Here is a 19,197-nt window from a genome sequence, read left to right on the forward strand (position 1 = left end):
AGCTTCCCTACTGCCACCAAGATCCTAAATTCAATGGGAATTTAGATTCGCAACGTGAACAAAGAATAAATTGAAAGCAAATTAAGTGACACTAGTAACGACAAAGAATGAACAAAAAACAAGTTTCTAAAATTTAAAGTTTATTCTTAGCCAAACTACATTTTAACGACTACGAACACAGTTGGTTCTCATGAGACCAAAGCTGAAAGTTCAAGACACTCATCATTTGGTAAAAAGAAATATGTACTTAATGCTACTCTCAGGTAAAATGTAGGACTGGGGGATGGTGAGGTTACCCATTTCCATGGATATACTCTTTTCTTAAACTATGTTCCCACCTTATAGCATGAACTCTGTCTCTCCAATATACATCTTTTACTCATCCTTGTATTTTTAGCTTCTTTTATTCTTTGAGCCACGCCGTTACGGGGGAGAGGGGGGGATGGGATAAGAGTGATATGCACTAAATTGGTAACATGACCTCAAATAGCTTAGAATAATGAGTATTTATTACTTATATTTAAATGAGTTATTTTTGTTCCATCCCATTCATAAGCACAGTAAAAATTACTCAAAATTTCCAAGGACTAGAAAATAGTTAATGCAACTAGTGATTATAAAATTTAGTAATGTTCCAACTGGCTCATTTCCTGGAATGTTATTTTGTTCGGCAAAAATATTAGGTATGGGTGAGAAGAAGAGAGGAGCTTGCTGAGCAGAAAGATATGTTAAATTTTGTGAGAGAATCAAAATGATGCTTAAAAAGAGCACTTGAGAGAAAGGCTAAAGAAGAAGAAATTGTACTCTGATCATGAAACTTCTTTTCAGAAATCTAATGGGAAAAATTGAACACAATGTTACTTTTTAATTCTTTAAGGCACCTGCACTCAAATAAAGTCCATTGTTTATAGCTTTTGTGATTATCAGTACCTTGTTAGCTTGAAATTTTCTACCCAACAACGTACAAAACTTGTTGCCGAAAAAATGGTAACCCTGTTACCAGCTACGATGCAATGAATTACTTACAAATAAAAATACCTGAGTATATGAGTTAGTAAACGAGTAAAATAAACACTGAAAAAAAAAAACAACCCAACAGCTCTCACAATGGAAATTATTTTTAACAAACTAAGCTACATTAACGACTAGGAGTTCAAAAAAGAAAAAGAGAAATTGAATACAGTTCCAATTAAGCCAAACATGGCTGTCTCATTAACGTCAGAAATGAAGATACAGCGAGTTTGGAAAAGTATGGACCCTTCTTCTTCTTACACATTTTGTCTGCCATTTCAAATGTGCTCCTATTTTTACTGATGATTTCCAAAAATAAGATTCACGAAATATGTAGCTCTTGTTTGTAAGCTATTTCAAGAATGTAAAGTACATTGTTGGCACTCATGGCAAAATTAATCTGTACAAAATAGAAGTTGACAGCTGAAAAAAGAGCTCTGAATCAAGTTACACCCCCCCTCTCCCTCACATATTAGCCAAGGGGTGATTAATCAGATATGTGCAAGATTTGCTGCATTTACTTAAATTATTATCTTAACTTAAATTAAATAGAAGTAAAAACAGAGAGCTTCAAAAGAATATTTTGAAGCGCGGTAACATCGATTAAAAAATATGAATCTTGAAAACGAAAGAAACTTCAGGGGGGAGGGGGAAGACTCATTAAAATGAACAGATTATACACATGCACAAATTTTAAAGCAAATGCAGAAGTCAACAAAATGAATGAGATGTTGAAAAGAGAGATCACCGGCACATTTACTGAAAATTGATTTCAGATAGTTCAGATAGAAAATTTTCCTCTAAACCTAGAAATAAAAAGCTACAGAGATCACCGGTAAGGCAACACTGTCTTTTGAGGAGTACATACTTGAACGCGACAAAAACAAATAAAAAACGAAAGGCCACACTGCAGTCTCTGTTTTCTTGATTTCTCATCGATGGGAGGTATAAAGAGCAAATCGATTTCACAGGATAGTACAAATTAGAATTTCAAAAAATTAATTTCTAGCAATTAACAAACAGTAAAATACACAACAGTCTTATTTGTCCTTATCATAAAAAAATGACATAAATCAAAAGTAAAGCTGCTTAATGGCGAGGTACAGAGGAAGCTCTGTATAAGCATGGAAATAAAGTTAAGAAATAAATTGCTTGTTAGAAGATACAGATGTGCACCAGTTGAAATAGGAAATACGACTAAAATAGAGGAGTTTCCACTAAAATTTTCACGAGATGTAAATGTATAATTCCTCACGAAAGTATATTTCCAGCAATTTCAATTCCTTGATTGCAGGATTATTTCCCTTCAGCATTTCAATTATGCTTTGCAGCTGGCCTATCAAACAGAGATCTTTAGAATAAAGACTAGAATTGAGTATGAATGAGAGATGGCCCTTCTTATTGGGGAAACTAACATTGCTGAAATCGGCAGGCGACAAGGTGAGGTTTCGGTATTTGAAACAGACCTCAGTGCCGTACGTTTCAAAGTAGGAGGAAATTAGGGCAAACAGTATAGCCCAAATATGATTTGGCACACTTAGGTATTTACTCACTGGTGTGTTCTCGTACCTCTTCAGTACTTCTCGCATGCCTTCTGACTTGCAAGCATCGAATGCTGTCCTTCCTGTATTATCAATTTGCTGCAGCAGGAATGATCCTGTAACAAGGTTAAACAAAATGAAGGCAAGCTACAAAAATATATGAATTTCGATCAAAAGAATAAATTTTGTGATGGAAGGAATAACATGCAAGGATAGTTGAATGACTTCTTACTATACAAAAACAGCTCAAGCCTGTTGCAACAATTTAATGTCTGTAAAGAGTACTACCCAATATATTTGATACTACATTCCATATTCAAATTTCATATTCTACTCTCAAAAGAAAATACTGCAAGATCATTGAAGGAATATCTTCGTTCCTTTTCTTGTTATCAAAGAAAATATGTAAAGAAGGAAAGAAATTCCTCTGAAAAAGAACCTCTGTGTAGAATTAAGGAGCACTTTTCAGTTAAAAGGGGAATGCAGCGTTTCAGGCAATCGTTCGGTGACTACACAATGGTATCAATGAGAAATAAAAGAAATTCTGAAGAAAGGGGTTGTTGCATTGATGAGAGATCTGAGAATAAAACATATGTAGCCACAGATATGTTCACGAGAAAAACGATGGTAACATTTAAAAAGTCCAAACTCAAGTCCGAAAGCCCAAAAAAGCTTGTGAGAGTTCCATCAAATTCCAGTTGCAAATGAACGATTTTCATTGGCTCCGGTACAATTTGTTAAGCTCATGTCACACCACATGGGAGTCTCTCCTAGCCAACATTACCCGTACCTTGACCATGTGTTTAACCTGTGGAGGTTTGGTTAGGTTAAGCACATCTTGAGCTCTGATTGGCTACAATGATGAGCGGATACTGACGGAAAAACCCCGAGCTGGGCCGGCCATGACACAGCGCCCTCCGCTCACCACTAAATGGCTCCCTCACTCTGTTGAGAGTATAGGATAGAATAGATTTTTAATTCAATTTTTGTCCTAGAAATCGTTGTGACGAGTAAAAAAGTAGGTTTGAAAATGATTCACCATATCTTCAGGTATCCATCGAGATACAAAATGTAGGTTCAGTCTGATTTCTAGATTTTCCCCGATTTTTTAAAAAACTCATATTAGTTCATATAAGTTTCAATAGCAAAAACAAACAGAGCGTTATGATGTCAGGAATCGCATGATTTTGAGGCTCCAGAATGCGCCTTGTTTCAAGTCCCTTCTGAATTTTCAAGGCTTTTTCTCATGTTCTCATCATCAGAAAATGTTTAGAAAAAAACCTCAACCATCAGCACACCTCCAAATTTGAGAAACTGAATTAAAAAAAAAAAAAAAAATCATGGAAAAACCCCATTCTAGAGTTTTACCGATGAGGAAGTGACAATTTTCAAACGTCTTTTGTTTAAAAATGTTCATTTCAGAGTCATTCACAAATTATGAACTGCACATGCTATGCACTTTGTTCAAGCATTCCCAAATGATTTTATGTTTCAAACTTACCTCCAACACTAAGAAGGAACTCAGCCACTTCAATGTGGTCTTTGCTGATAGCTTCTAGTAGAGGTGTTGAGCCTTCATTACTCCTGCATGAAAGTAGACGGAATTTTTGATCTGGAATGAAACCAAAAACTTAAATTCAAAATTCGGATTGTTCAAGGTTTTACTGATTTTTTAACCTGCCCATGCTTCATCTTTCGCTTGAAAAAACTTAATACACTTTTGGGTAAATGGACTTGCCTGTAAAGTTTTGATAAATCAGTCAGAATTTGGTACAAATATCAATGGTGAAATTAAGAGGGGGGGGAAAAAAACTCAAATCTTGAATGCAAAGTTTCAATATTTCCCTTCATACTTCATTTTTCAATCATGCCATTACTCAGAATTTTTATATGTTTAGTAGAAATGTTGTAGTAGGTAAAAATGACCACAGGCAAAATATAAATTGATGAATGAAATATAACAAACAAACAAAAACAGAAGGAAATGAAAAAGAATGATATGATACTCAAAATATGAATGACAATGATGCTAATCATAATATGACAATGATACAATAGGATAAAAAGAACCTATCTTTATGGGTGATACAAGACATGATACATGCTTTAGATGGATCACGCTTACGCAGGGTAACTAACATATCTGTGCATCAATGCCCAAAAAATTTTTATGACTGATGTGACAACATAGAAGGAATGGAAACACAGAGAGCACAGAGTGCACTCCATATTTGGGGTCCCGAACATGGTTTATACATGCTGGCCAGCAGTGTCGAGCATGGATACTACAGACTAGGGTTGTGCGAATATGGTTTTTTTAATGTCGAATCGAGTTGAATTGAACATTTTAAAAAAGTTTCCAATTCGAATTGAATATTTCTAGTTTTTACCTATTTTTGACCAAAACCAACCTCTATGTTCGTTGAAGTAAAAATTGAATAAATCTAACTTTAACAACTAACTTTACTTAAAACTAACTTTAAAAATTGAACTCTGTGCCACTTGACCTCTTTAATTCTAAAATCTGTAATTTTAAAGCTACCTCAAGGAGGACATTCCTTTCTGATCTCTCTGGGTAATCAATTGATTATTTTGTTATAGTCATGTCACTTTTTGACAAATTTTTATAATTTGTTACTTTATCATTGTACTATTGTTTTTTTTTTAAACCTTATTGCCATCTTGTTGTGTCTTTGTTTTGTTATAATGTTTAGCAAATGGTTCTTAATGACCTGTTGGAACTGTAAATAAATAAATAAATAATTTTTTTTCTTTCTGACATTTAAATTTTGAATAAGAAAATTATTATTAGGTATAGATTAAAAGATCAAGAATTAATCAATACATTGAATTATCAAATGGTTTTGCATACATTTTGATTTGCTGGGGAAAGAGAAGAAGGGAGAGAGACGAGTACGACATCATTATGGTCGAATGTATGTATATTCGGTGTTTTTTTTAGATATTCTAAGTTTTGTCAATGTGGTCAAATAATTTGAGTATTCGAGGTTTCTAAGTTTGCGTTCGAATCAAATGTTGGAGAAATTATTTGAACTTGAATATTCGCAGAGCCCTACTATAGACTACACCATCCAAACAGTTACAGGCCATTTTTCTAGAGAGCAACTTAGGGTAGTGATTATTGTGACTTACCAAAAGTAGATGCATGCTCATACAGCATGCGGCATCCTTCTACATTGCCTGAATAGGCTGCCTCATGCAATGGAATCCATCCATTGTTATCACAGACCATGATATTTACACTGGGGACAGCCAATAGATTTTCTAATGGGCGGTTATAAAAAATCGACCCTTTCTTATTCTTGGATGCTTTGTGCAGATCAGTTTCACCTGTAATTAAGGAAAAAAATTCTGAGCGCTTCTTTGTCATTTAAATTCTATTAATGCCACAGCTACTTTCTTTAAAAATTTACCGCAACTTTGCTTACTAAAAATATGGTTCCGGTCAAAGGAACTGTCAATTTTTTCTGAACACTGTTTTTTGATAGATATTTAATCCTGTAAAAAAAGGGTATTGGATTTTAACTCGAAGAGATCCTTCTTCAGACTTAGCAGCCAGTTGAAACATCTTTCAAAAACATGGCAGCGCGATGCAACATTCCTTTTAAATAATGGAGTACATTCACATCCAATTATGAAATTTCAGAACATAGTTTTTTTTCAGACATTTTCAAGCGCATTTTTCAATGCAAACATTTTTTGGGGGGCAACATTCTCACTCGAAATAGGAGAAAAAAAGGGGAAAAACAAATAATCTCGTGATTGGTGCGCCAAGCTGGTTGGTTTATTGTCTGGAACCACTGACTCAAATTTGTAAGTCTATGTTAAAATGCAGTCACAAGAGAAGGTGCATCAAGACAGTATCTTTTATTGGTTCTACTTTCCAACAGCCCTGCATTGTTTCTTCATGAAAATATCTTCAAAGCTACATAAACTTCAACATTCTAAAGAACAATGAAACATTTCGCATCCTTCATTATTCAATCAGCAGCTTGGAAATAATGTTTTGAATGGACATCTCCTGGAAATTGATTTTCTCACCTTTATAAAATTGTTTCTACACAATGTGCGATGTCAGAAATTTTATTTTCTTGCATCCGCTTATAACGATTCAAGTTGTAACGAGGTCACATTCATATTTGCCACCTTTTCCCACCCGGATTATTCTGGAACAGTCCGGACCAATGGGATACGTTCATCAACTACTCACAGCCTCTCACCACAAGTGACTCCAATTTTTTATTCTCGTTCTAGCTTTCATTCGGCGTGGTCGCGTCATCTATCACTCTAAGATGTGAGTATTTTCTTTTGGGAGTTTTGGCCTTTAAAGGCCAAGTTGTGTGTGTGTGTTCATCTCTTCTTTTTAGTGTCCAGTCGGGTCAGGTTTGCAGTTTTTTCGGTCCAGCTATAACCCAACCGAGTGTTTTTCCTTTTCATTTCGTCCTAGCCTTCGGCTCCCCTGAGGCCCTGCCTCAGTCTTTCTTCTCGTTCACTCGGCTGCATTGTGCTCCCTTTTTTATTTATATAGGCAAGTGTTACAAAGTTGAAACAGCAAAATATGTAGGAATTTGTTGAGGATAATGTGATACTTACCAACGGGATCTTTTGGTTTATTTATCGCTCCTCGACTCCTAAGTTTAGTTCGTTGCGTTTTAACTGTTTCTTTCAGTTGTTGAGATCCACAGGGTTGTTCTTGTTTGCATGACTGTAAATTAACAAAAGTACATACTAGATTTGCAATGCAGAATTGGCCTCTGGATTCTGACAATATATTCTCCTTAATGGCAATCAGGTATGAATATATTAAAAATACTGTCACCTTGTGGAATATCATAATCAATAATGTAAGCGTTGCATCAATTCAGAAATTTAACATGTGGTCATCCACTATTAAGAAACTTTTTAAAGATGCACACACCAGTTTCTTACTCTCTAATCTGCAAGCTAGTTTACTAAAGAAGTCCTGACAGCCTAAATAAATTAATACCTGCTATTGAACTGTTCGGCCTTCTAGTTACAATATCTTAAACCATTCTAGTATTGAGGAACTATATGAAAAATTTTCATCCCCAAAAACAATTTATTGCTGCTGTTTCAAATTGTGAGATCTGAACCAACTTGCAAAATTAATGGGTTTGATGTAAACTTTTAATGGAACGAATAGAAGAGCTTTTTATTGCGGAAAGTAGCTTAAAAATGGCTATCAGTACTAGAGTTGGGACGATATGGATTTATGCGTATCCAATATGGACATCAGTGCTTTGTAACTGGATAGAGATAGATCTGCATTAAGCTTTTGCTTTGTAGCCTTCTGCTGACTGAACAGGAAAGGTAAATAAATATATTTGAACATTGTGATGAATATCACCATAACACCAACACACAATGCCAAGGTGATATGAGAATACATTTTATATATTTAGAGCCAAAGCTTTTCAATCTTTGTGATCATTATTAATGCTTAGGAAGTGGCACAACATCAAACAATAAGAAACTACGAAGCAAAATGAAGAATAGAAGGTATAGCGGAGTAAGAAAAAATCCAAAACCATGTTTTTGCATGTACATGTGTACACGTTTCTTAGATTTTTGCATGGTTTTGAAACCAATTAAAAACACTCTGATAGTTTTTGATAAAGAACCTTGTATTGTTATGACTCTCTGTGAGACATTGGAGTGTTACTGAAATGGATAGGAAACTTACAATTTTGAAGTTCAATTATGAGATCCTACAAGAGAAGAAAAGATATTTATTTTATCTGAAAAAGCATGGGACAACTCAAAGTAATAGAGAAAAATAAGTCAATGATTTCGTGCTTACCGAGTACACTTCAAATATTTTATCCTCAAACGAGAAAGCTCTTAACACATCAATCTGAAAAAGGAAAAACTTGTTAGATTAAACGGATTATATTTTGCGACAAGGAACCACTATTTCTGGCTTATTTTAGAAACACCATATATGCCACTGGTTTCCCAATGCAGATACGTGCTTTCATGGAAGAGCCAGAGATAGTGGTTCCTTATTGCAAAATGCAAAATAAAAGGAAAGTGATCCCTACACACAAACTTTCAATTGATTACATCTTGAACTTAGGATTATCCATGCAAAAGAAAAGTCATGATGAAATAATTTTTGACTAATGGGAGAACCTTGTTAATAAGGGGGGGGGGGGGGGGAGGGGGAGGATTTTCGCCTATTTTTAGATGCTTGAAGAATTGGATCAAATTTGGCCTAAATAAAAGCAAATAATGAGACAAGGCTCAAAAAAAAATTACTCTCTTTCATGCTTCAGGGATCATAAACATAATACATTTCCTTGCATAAAATTTTGCGATGAACACAATGGTGCCACTGGTTTTCTCAGAAATGAACTTGCAGACTCAATACAAGCTCTCAAAGTTAAAGTCATGATGGAAGGGATCCATTCAAAGTCTCTATGCATAGATAGGGAGCAAATACATTGGCTGGGTTTTTGTTTGGCAACTTCCAGACTGGAACCATGACAATGTTTTGTCTTAGCTCTCAATCTATGCACGGAAAATTTGAATGGATAAAGACGTAGACTTTCAGCGTAGCAAGGGGGATCTCCCAGATCCCTTCCATTACAACCTTTGATGGCTTTTTTTGAGCTTGGAAGTTGGCTTCAGAGAATACAAATGGCACTATCATGTTTTGAACAAAATCGGGGAGTTGCTACTGCTCTCTTTACTTGTCTCTTTCCCAATTCATTCTTTTATTTCCCCTGCATATATCTTCACAAAATCCCTTGGTAAAATCAATAGTCAAACTTACATTATTTTCACCGTTTTTTGCGACTCACTACCAACTACGCATGAAAAATACTCAACAACTTGAGTTTTATCAGAAAAAATACCAAATAATAAAAAAGAGCGAATTATTTTTGCTACTTTCAGAAATAGCATTCAGAAAAACTTAGGTAGAACAACTTCTAATTTTAAAACTTTTTCAATTCGAGATCATTTCAAGAGAGCCGCTGGGAGTTGTTGCTTTGAAGTTTAGTTGATTCAAGACTCGGAAGGAAAGTAAAGGGATTTAAAAAAAAAAAATTAAGTAATTTAGTATGTTAACTTACTACACTTGATAAGTTGCCAGTAAGTTTACAGCCCAACGTTTGGTTTAACAGTCGATTTAACAGATGAAGTCTCAACCAAGAAGGCTCCAAGGTATTGATTTTCAAATTGATATTGTGGACTTCTGTTGCAGACATGTGGGTTGGTGAACCAAAACAATGAAGAAAAAATTCATCCGCAAAGCTCCTGCACTTTTCACCTAGCATTTCACCTTTATGCGGGAAATTCAGAAATAACGCCCCATCTATTTTGGTGACCTCTCCATCAAATATCCTCATCACCTCTACCATTAAAGTGATAAATCTCTGCAAAGAAAAAAAAAATGAAGTTTCAATGATTGGACTTACAAATTACTTTCAATGGACATTAGAGACTTCTAGGGATTTCATTGACATACTTTTCAAGACATGATTCTCCTCATTGCTTTAAAAGTATGTAGACTAAAAATGTGGCTGCAGGACACTTCATTAGAACAAGAGAGATTTCTAACGGCTAAAAAAATAAAATAAATGAGGAGACCAAAATACTTTTTTTCCCCCTGAAAACATGTTAGGAACTTTTTTTTCCATTATTTTTTCTCAAGGCTCTGATGTGATGGTAATGTTGGTTGCTAAATGAGGAAGCATGGGTAAATAATGAAAGTTCAGTCAAAAAGGCCATTCATTCAAATGGTGAAGCAAAGGAGAAAATGGTTTGATTGTAGAGGTTCCCAAAAATCAATAGTTCATACTTAAAAATTCTCAGTAGTGATTAGATTATTGCTTTAGGCAATACAAAAAGTAGTTTTCAGTTTGGCAAGAGCAAAATAATGGGTCAACTAAACTTCAGAAGAATTGGCCCGAGGAAAATACTTGTTTTTCACAGCTCTCTGCATGAAAAAAAAATGATTGGTCCGATAAAATCACACAAAAAATCGTTACGGCAGAGAATTATTACTTCCTTCTGCGGTGCCTTCGAAAACATAGTCAAACCATCCTGTTTGTTACCAACATCTAAATTTAAGTTTACTAGTTGTGGATGGAAAATGATGGCAGTGATGCTTATCAACTAACTGTAACCATGCTGTCGTTTAAATCATTGTTGACATCTCGTTTGAAGTTATGTCAGTTGTGTAGTGTTGTGATATCGTTAGAACATTCTGAGAGAAAGGATGTTGGCGAATGCGGCAATGAAGATATCTGGTAAGCGCATTAGCTGAAAGTTGAACTTGTTGAAATCGCACCGCTTAACTTATAATATCATGCCAATCACCAACACACTGAGACTTGGAAAGATATTCTTATACTACGGATTCTGTTGCCATATTGATTGTGATAAGTGAACTCAACAGTAACGAGAACACATTTCAGACCCTGTTTATGACTACCCTCAATTTTTGCATTTTTCTTCTGGCTACTTATACCAAAAAAAGGAGAGGTCAAAACAATAAGCTTACCTCACTTTATACTATTTCAAAGGACACAATACAATAATAATAAAAAAATAATAATAATAATAATAATAACTTGGAGCTGAAGTATCAAGAAAAGATGGTAAAATATCTGCCCTTAGCTGCGGAAACGAAGCGATTATGGAACCTGAACATTGTTTGCATCAAGCCCCTTATTATGTCAGTAACAGGGATAGTTCCAAAAAGTTAAGTTCAACATCTTCGAGACCTTGGAATACATAGTTACCTGCTTCATTCAATGCAGAAGTCCGTCGTCATAAGCACGTCAAGTATTGTCAGGTCGTTTCTTAATATCGAGTAATTTTTTGATTTCGCTTAAAATTTAATTTTTTTTTAATTATTTAATTTTACTATAAAATAACATTCACTTTTTAATCAAGCAAGATAGTATGTGTTGCTGACTTTGGCCTGTGGCCCGTCAGTAATACTTGTACCGGAAGTGTTCCCTCTTCCGAGTTAAAAAAAAAACAAGCAGTGAACTCCAACACAATGTGTTGATAAGGCGCGTCATTAACTCGCACATATCAACCCCTTTAGTTTTCATTTACAGAGATTTCAAAAAAGGCAAGCAGCACAACAAGAGAATTCACGATCCAACACTGCAAGGTCAACAACGCACCTTCACGAGACCGTGTATTGTGAATCTAGAAAGCTATTCGAACAAATTTAAGTTTTTTGATCTGCCTCAAGCAAAATCTTATCAGATTCTTGAAGAAAAGTGCTACGGAAAAATTTAAGCGAAGAAAGGAAAAATTCTGTCGAACTCCTAGAAGATAAAGTCGATTTAAAGGTATTTTGGGGCTAAAATACCCAAATTACCGGTATTATAAATACCGTTATATTATTGAAAAGAAATTGACTCGATATAAATGCAATTGTATTAAATATGTCTTGATTTTGTTATTTTAAACGTCTTTTCATGCAAAGAAGCTCAACCATGTCCATGCTTTATTCATTCATGAATTGAAAGTGAGCAATCCACATCCCGAAAATCTACCGATTTGCCGTAAAAAATCGCAGAAACTTGATATACCAGGTCGATGTACCCACTCTTTGAATTAACTTCACACAACAGTATGATTAGTTCTTTTCTAGATTTTGAGAAAAGAATCACGTCGGGGTCACCACTTTGTTGAGCTCAGAAAAAAGGTCAACAATATTAGGTATAGATAAATAAACACATTTTTATTAATAATACCTTTTTAAGGATAAATTATGACTGGAAGAATCATACAAGCAGGACTTCTTTTTTCATATATATTAGGTTAAGATGAAGAGAAAAAGTGGTCGCCACGGAGACCATTTAGCATAGCATATGCTTCAACAGGTACCAACTTTTGAAAAGTATAACCGAGGTTACAGATCTGTCAAAGCAACGTTTTGAACAAAACGAAGGAGTTAAATTCTCATTCCGAGAGTGCCGACCTGCTCAGCCATCCTCGAATCAGTTCGCTTGATTCTGCTTATATATGCATATTTTAAATCAGCGCGTCGCATTCTTACGCTTTTTTTAAAAAAACCAAGTAACGTAGACTCTTGGTATTCACTGCACATAAACTAGCGACCCCCAGAATGAGAAACAACTTTAAATCATAATTATTGTTGGATAAATAAACTTTTTACACGCTTTGGAAAATCTCAGAAGTTCGCGGTAGTCACTTTTCGGTAAGGAACTAAGGGACTCGGTTATTGTATCGAGCAGGGTTTGAAACGATCGCAAAGGCGGTATACTACGTATACGCGCCAAAAACTGATCCATTATCATCAAAAATTTCATCAAATTTTAGACCAAACACAACAACAGACCTAAGTACTGGGTAATATGTTGTTCCAAACCATCAAGCAGTTGACATCGGATGTAATTTTCATCTATCAGTAGAGACTGAATTTTCGTTCGTTTTTTTCCAACAAGCCACCCCCAAAAACTAAAATTGACATCATTACAAACAAGGGCATGATAAATTGAAATTTTTAAAGGAAAGAGGGTATTTTTTCACTTACCTCAAAATATTTTCGATGCTGCGGTTCAGAATTAACATAAAAATGGAAGACTTCTTTGATGCGCAGTGAAATTGCACTGAATCCTAACAATCTATCCCACATCAACGTTGCAACTAGAGGAGATTCATGTGTAGAAACAAGCTTTTCTCGGCGATTGAGACCCCATTTTTTGCTCCATTCCTGAAATTTGAGGAAAGATTGATCGAAACACTTAAATTGACTTTTACAACTTAGTAGAATTAGTATTTATTTGAAAGGTCATATTTCTACAGAAACTTTAAGGCTTAACGTCAAACAGTTCCGTTAAGCTCTTCAAAGATTTGTGTCTTTTCTGAAAAATATGGCGAATTTTTTCAAGAAATTAAAGTGCTGAATTGGAACATTTAAATTCAAATATCTTGTTTAGTAACATCTTAACAGGAATTTGTTTTCTAATTAGGTAAAGCTCATCTGTTGCCAGACTAAATATGATGCTAGATATTTTATGGTAAGAAGCTTGAGGATGTCTGAATTAGGAAAATTTTGAATTTCAAATGCTTACAGAAAGTTATTATTTTGGTCTGAAAAAAAAACTTTCGAAATTTGAGGGTAATATGGCTATCCTTGACTGACATTTTTTGTAATGAAAGCTCTTAATAGGCTTAAATGGAGCACTTTTGGGTTTGAATGCATAGTCCAACCTTAAACAAGTGTTGTCACTTTAACGTCTAAAAGCGGCTTAGTGGATACACTGGGTCATAATGGCTCAGTTGCGCTGGTCACAGAATCGTGTTTTGATGCTTGATTCTTGTATATTAGCTAAAAATATGAAGATCAGTCCAAACAGCGATTTTCTACGTTGAATATTAACAGATATATCGTCCTTTGAAAAGTCAAGTTTTTGACGTCATCCACCGCGGTAATGCATAACACAGTATGTATTACAGCGGTGGATGGCATCATAAATGGCGTTTTTTGAGGCGCGATATCTCAGTTAATATCGAACAAAAAAGTTGCTGTTTAGACATATCTTATTATTTTTAGTTGATCTGCAAGAGTAAAGCATCAAAACACAATTCTGTGACCAGCACAACTCAACTGACCCATTGCTTGATGGAGCCACAGAAGGGCCTGGCCTTCCCTGCCGACCTCAAACTTTGACTACGCTGCAGAGCTAATAAAAAAAACTGCACCCAAGTCTAAGAGCCTCTCCGAAAAATTAGGAAGCAGTTTCATCCAAACTCATACTTAAATATGACCTCAGGAACCTGATTCATTTGAGGAATTCTGACCACCAAAAAATAAGTTCAGATGTTTCAGAGTCACATGAGATCACACCATCTATTTGAGTTCACACTGGACCGAACAAGGCAAAAAGCAAAATGGGCCTCTGAAAAACTAGATTACGAATTGAAACTTAATAAACCCAGAATAAGAGATGGGAAAAAAGAGGAGTAAAATAAATAATTTGAATATTATTAAAATAAAAATGTTAACCTCCCTCTTGTTTTGTGACTGTTTGTTCTCTTTTTCGAATTCTCAATAGTTATCTGCGATCAAGAATGGAGATGTCTCCATAATTAACGAATCTCAATTCAGCTACAGTGACTGAGACACAGATTTGAATATTATCAGGACTTACCAGAAAATCAACTTGTAAAATTCTTATCACAAAATCAAACAATTGCAACTGCCTTTCTTCTAGGATTTCACGGCCAAGAATCTTCTGTTGCTTTCTCCCAACATCATCAATGGCATTCTGAAGTGTCTCATTGATTTCACTCTAAAACAAAGGAGGAATACTTAGTCTCGCATAGACTAGAGACTTGAACAAAAAAACTTCATTGAGCTGACAGCCTACAAACAGGAACGCAACATTATTGGAGTCCACTGTAACTGTTGAAATACTTTCAGTTAATGTATCTTCAGCATGGGTATAAGATGTAAAACTTATGTTTTTAAATATGAATAGTGTTTAAACAGAGTTTTAAATCAAATATATGGTGCATAATGAGATATAGGTGATGCAAGGATAAATCATTGATCACAAATAAGATTTCAGACCCTTCAAAACCCTTCTCATCTATGGTCATTTCGTCGCTCCTTTGGGGTAAGGGCATAATCTGATATCAGTATGAGCCTAATCAAGCAGGAATTTGTACATAAATTAGGCTTCACATAGAAATTGACATGAGCCCTAACGTTGGAGGGGCGATGATTTGCATGATGATGATAAGGAATATTATTATATAGAGAGCTCATCGGATTAAATTCGCTGCGCAGGCTTTGCGACACCTGTCCAGGGAAGTATCTGTTCAGGAGTTATGAGTTTCTACAGTTACTGAAGAGGTCCATATTTGGGTTTCATCTGCCTAAAAATGCCTTTTTTTCCGAAATCCTAAACAAGAGTTACTTGAGAAAATGGAAGTGTCAGCAGCAGATTCCACCAACATCAACCTTTTAATTCAAACTAAGGTTAATGATAATTTTAGTGTCACTATTTCCACTGAAGAAATTCTGATGTAGGGAAGACTGGGATTGACAATAAAATAGAGATTATAGAAGGTTGGTTCAAAAAGTTTGCAGAAAAGACTTCTTATAGGAGTTTACACTGTGTTTGGGTGAGATAAACAAGAAAACCTATTGGCCAGGATGCTACTGAATTGATTCTGAGAACATGAGATTCTTCGATTGACAATTTTGTTGCGGTCCCAAAAAAATCCCTATCTTTACAATGAAAATTAAAATCCATTTCACGAAGATTCGGTTTAACGAAGGAGATCTTCGGTCCGAGTACGATCTTTACCATATAAATCAAACTCTATACTACGCGCCTGACACAACGCTGGGAAAAGCATGTTTATCTTCGCCCGCGTTGTTGTCCGTGTTGTCTGTCAGTGTTGGTTCAAGGGGTTTTCCCGTCCAAAAATCGGGTTTTTCGTAGGTTTCCATTGGAACAAATTTTATCGCCAGTCCCCAGAAATTCATTAAATCAAAGTTTTACTGTAGTTATAAATGAAATCAAAGGCTAAAAATAACGAAATACTTACATTATCAATTTCATCATCATCAGTTGAAAGCCATGAAACTATTTTTTTCTCATTCTTCTTCCCTTTCTGTGGTGTTACTGCTCCTTTCTTTCCTTTTCCTTTCTGCTCATCTTCAAACTCCTCATCTATTTCTGAATAATCTGAGTATTTAGGGTTTTTCTTTCTTGTTCGTTTACAGTTTGCTGGAGAGGTGTACTTGTACCTCTCCGACAGTTCTTCCATTAGATAGGTCAGAAACCCTTTTTGAGATTTTTGAGAAAACTGGAAGAATTGAAGGGTTATAGAATAACATAAAGTAACAACAAAATGTTTGCAGAAGTCAGATTCAACTGGTATGCATTTTCGAATTATTGATGGAAAAATTGAATTGCCTTCCGTCAAGTGTTAAGCATTCAGATCAGCTCTAATTTGTAGCTCTATTAGAGGAGAGAAACTTCAAACAATTAGGTGTTGCGTGTTGATATACATGATTTAGATCAAGCTCAAAGAGCTGAACTTACCTGCCACACCTTGATTCTGACATTTTAATGAAATCAGTGAACAAAATATTAGAGGAGGGCCATTCATGTAAGTAGAGCACGAGATTTTCATATCTTATCTCTTTTAAAGAATGAATTACATTACTAAAGTTAAACTAAAGGAGAATATTAATGGTTAAATGCAGAATACCTCTAAACCATTTCTGCAAATTCAACATTTTTTACAGGGTTCCTAATCATAGTAGATTAGGAGACACCCTCATTATAAAAAGATGAAGAAGTATAATACTTACATTCATTTCTTCTTCATGATCCAGTAATAATGAATAATATTGGCGCATGTCACATGAAACAGGAGGGTGAAGCGCTAATTGATTGAAGCATATCTTTAAGCACTTCATCCAGTCTTCATCATTGCAATAATTCATTGTAAAATACACAATGTGGCGCAAAAGCTGCCAACTTAGGTATTTTCTTTCAGATAAAAAGTTTTCTGTCAGGTCGATCCCTGCGTCAGAAAAACTGTCGACCTGGATGACAGCCAAGAGCGACTCAGCAACTGCAGCACTCTCACGTTCCTGATATGACCAAAAAATTAGATTAAATTTTCGTTAAGTTGCACAAATTACTGGGTTACTCTGAGGGCCAGTTTAGAGTATAGATATTAAAACAAAATTTCTCTCTGATATTCTGATGAAGATTTCGCTTCACACACACCGGCGTGTTAGAAAATCAACCCTGGGGCCAGATTTCATCATTCACAGTTAATTGTAGTATGATCGGTTGTTTTAGGTATTCATTTTATGAAAATGAAATGAAAACAATATCTGCTTGAGAAGTTACTAAAAAATTTCTTCTTGTTCTCACTCCAGGAAGTTTAAAAATTTTAATGCACCATTTAAAAATGTGCAGATTAAAATGCACTACTCTTTGCAGTAGGCTTACAGGTTTTTGCATTTTTTCAGAAATTTGAACCTCACTCTTACTCATGTTCTCTGTGGTGAACAGGGCTACTATGCAGCCTTTGAATAACTTGAGTTTCATTCAGAAAGAGAAGAGGTAAAAGGGAAAAAGAAACAACTTACTCTTTCAGTGAGCTCTTTGTTCTCACAGATAGGGAAGCTGAAATTTAAACGTCGCTCCAGATTGTGGTATTTCTCTCGAATAAAAGATGCCACATCTTTAAAGAAGTTTAAACCTTCTCGCGTAGGAGTTGGTGAGACTGCTTCAGAAACAGCATGATTGCAGGAATTTGTGGGCATTAATTTAATAGTTGGTGATGCATTTCCTCCTTTAAATTCGGGCTCTTCATCAGACTCGGATGAGTGCTCATCATGATGAACATCATCACTCTTCATAAAAAATTTTTCCGCACTGAGAGTACCTGCTTTTTTCCTGGGACTAGTGCGGGGATCAACTTTCATTGGTGAAACGTTCGCTACGTTGGCGTTTAAGTCGATTTTCAAATTGCTTGCAGAGGAGCTACTGTCATCCACATCGGATCTTTTTCTTTTTGGAGTTGGAAAAAGAGCTCTGACCGATTTCTTTGGGGATAACTTCTTGGAGTAATTTGTGGGCGTTGATGGCTTTCTTTTGGTAGGTGATGACTGGTTTTTATTCACATTTGGGCATGAAAAATGGAATGGAGGTAGTCTAGGAGAGGCATCAACTGATCCGGCTAGTTTGGAGCGTTTTTTTTTTGGACTGCTGAGAGTGAGATCCTCTAAAGGTGAATTCAAACTATTCACGGCGATATTTCTCGGAGAGGGTGAAAAATATCTGTCAATTGTGTTCGTGGGGGAGCCTGTGTTGGTAGCCTTCTGAGAGCGACTCCTTTTTAATTTCGACATTTGTACATGTGACTGAAATGAAAAAAAAACCACAAGTTTAGGAGAAATTCATTGAACTCACTGAAAACACTTCTGTTAAGAAATTGCAAGCTCTATTATAACTGACTGAAAGTTGATTACACTTCCACAAGTCACTGAAAATTTAGAGGATCAAGAATAATTTTGACCACATCCTTTTAACATTCAAGTTTTCACAGCACTTCTGGACCATCTTTTAGTTTGTACATACAACAGGGCACATTGCTTTCGGTATGTCATGGAGATAAGCCTCCAAGAGAACTAATGTTTCAAAAGAGTTCAGGCAATACGCTTCACTAAAGCAGTCTAAAGACTCTAGTCAGATAATAAAGCAATTGTTTCCTTTCCATTTGCAAGTAACTGCTCTGCCATTGTCATATTTGAATGGAGGATTGACAGTGCAACTGTGCGCTGATACACAAAGCCATCTACAGGACTTGACAGTCAAAAGTAGACGACTGGCAACTTACCTGACGCAAGTTCTGCATTAGTATAAACTAACTAACTCTAAATTTTACACATTCAATGAAGCCGAGCCAAGATTTAGAATTCGATATTTCGAATCATTTAGAATTTGAATATAGGAAGAAAAACGTGCAGAGGAAGGATGGCGGGAAGTTGTCAAAACATTGGAGGCCTAAAAAAAAACAAACTCGTTGAAAAATAAACAGTAGGCAAATTTTCTTACGTAGCCGTCTGTCT

General features: G+C 35.4%; 1 protein-coding gene across 1 annotated transcript; it reads right to left on the reverse strand.

Annotated features, from left to right (window-relative positions):
• Positions 1-123: 123 nt before the first annotated feature.
• On the reverse strand, positions 124-19,149 carry LOC109032128 (uncharacterized). Its single transcript, XM_072302121.1, has 12 exons — positions 18,966-19,149; positions 17,713-18,489; positions 16,921-17,205; positions 16,149-16,409; positions 14,741-14,881; positions 13,120-13,299; positions 9,671-9,973; positions 8,395-8,448; positions 7,167-7,278; positions 5,706-5,903; positions 4,054-4,164; positions 124-2,668 (listed from the first exon to the last, which is right to left on the reverse strand). The coding sequence occupies exons 1-12, from the start codon at positions 18,981-18,983 to the stop codon at positions 2,238-2,240; spliced, it is 2,871 nt and encodes a 956-aa protein (XP_072158222.1). The 5' UTR covers positions 18,984-19,149; the 3' UTR covers positions 124-2,237.
• Positions 19,150-19,197: the final 48 nt, after the last annotated feature.

Source organism: Bemisia tabaci, chromosome 7 (genome assembly GCF_918797505.1).
Source record: "Bemisia tabaci chromosome 7, PGI_BMITA_v3".
Classification (NCBI taxonomy): Eukaryota; Metazoa; Arthropoda; class Insecta; order Hemiptera; family Aleyrodidae; genus Bemisia; species Bemisia tabaci.

What these genes read in the sequence shown, in the direction of transcription:
- LOC109032128 (XM_072302121.1), bottom strand. An exon ending in AAATATTTGAAGTGTACTCG is followed by an intron (nt 7,279 to 8,394) that starts GTAAGCACGAAA and finishes GTTAATTTACAG; the next exon opens with TCATGCAAACAAGAACAACC. An exon ending in GTTCCTTCTTAGTGTTGGAG is followed by an intron (nt 2,669 to 4,053) that starts GTAAGTTTGAAA and finishes ACCTTGTTACAG; the next exon opens with GATCATTCCTGCTGCAGCAA.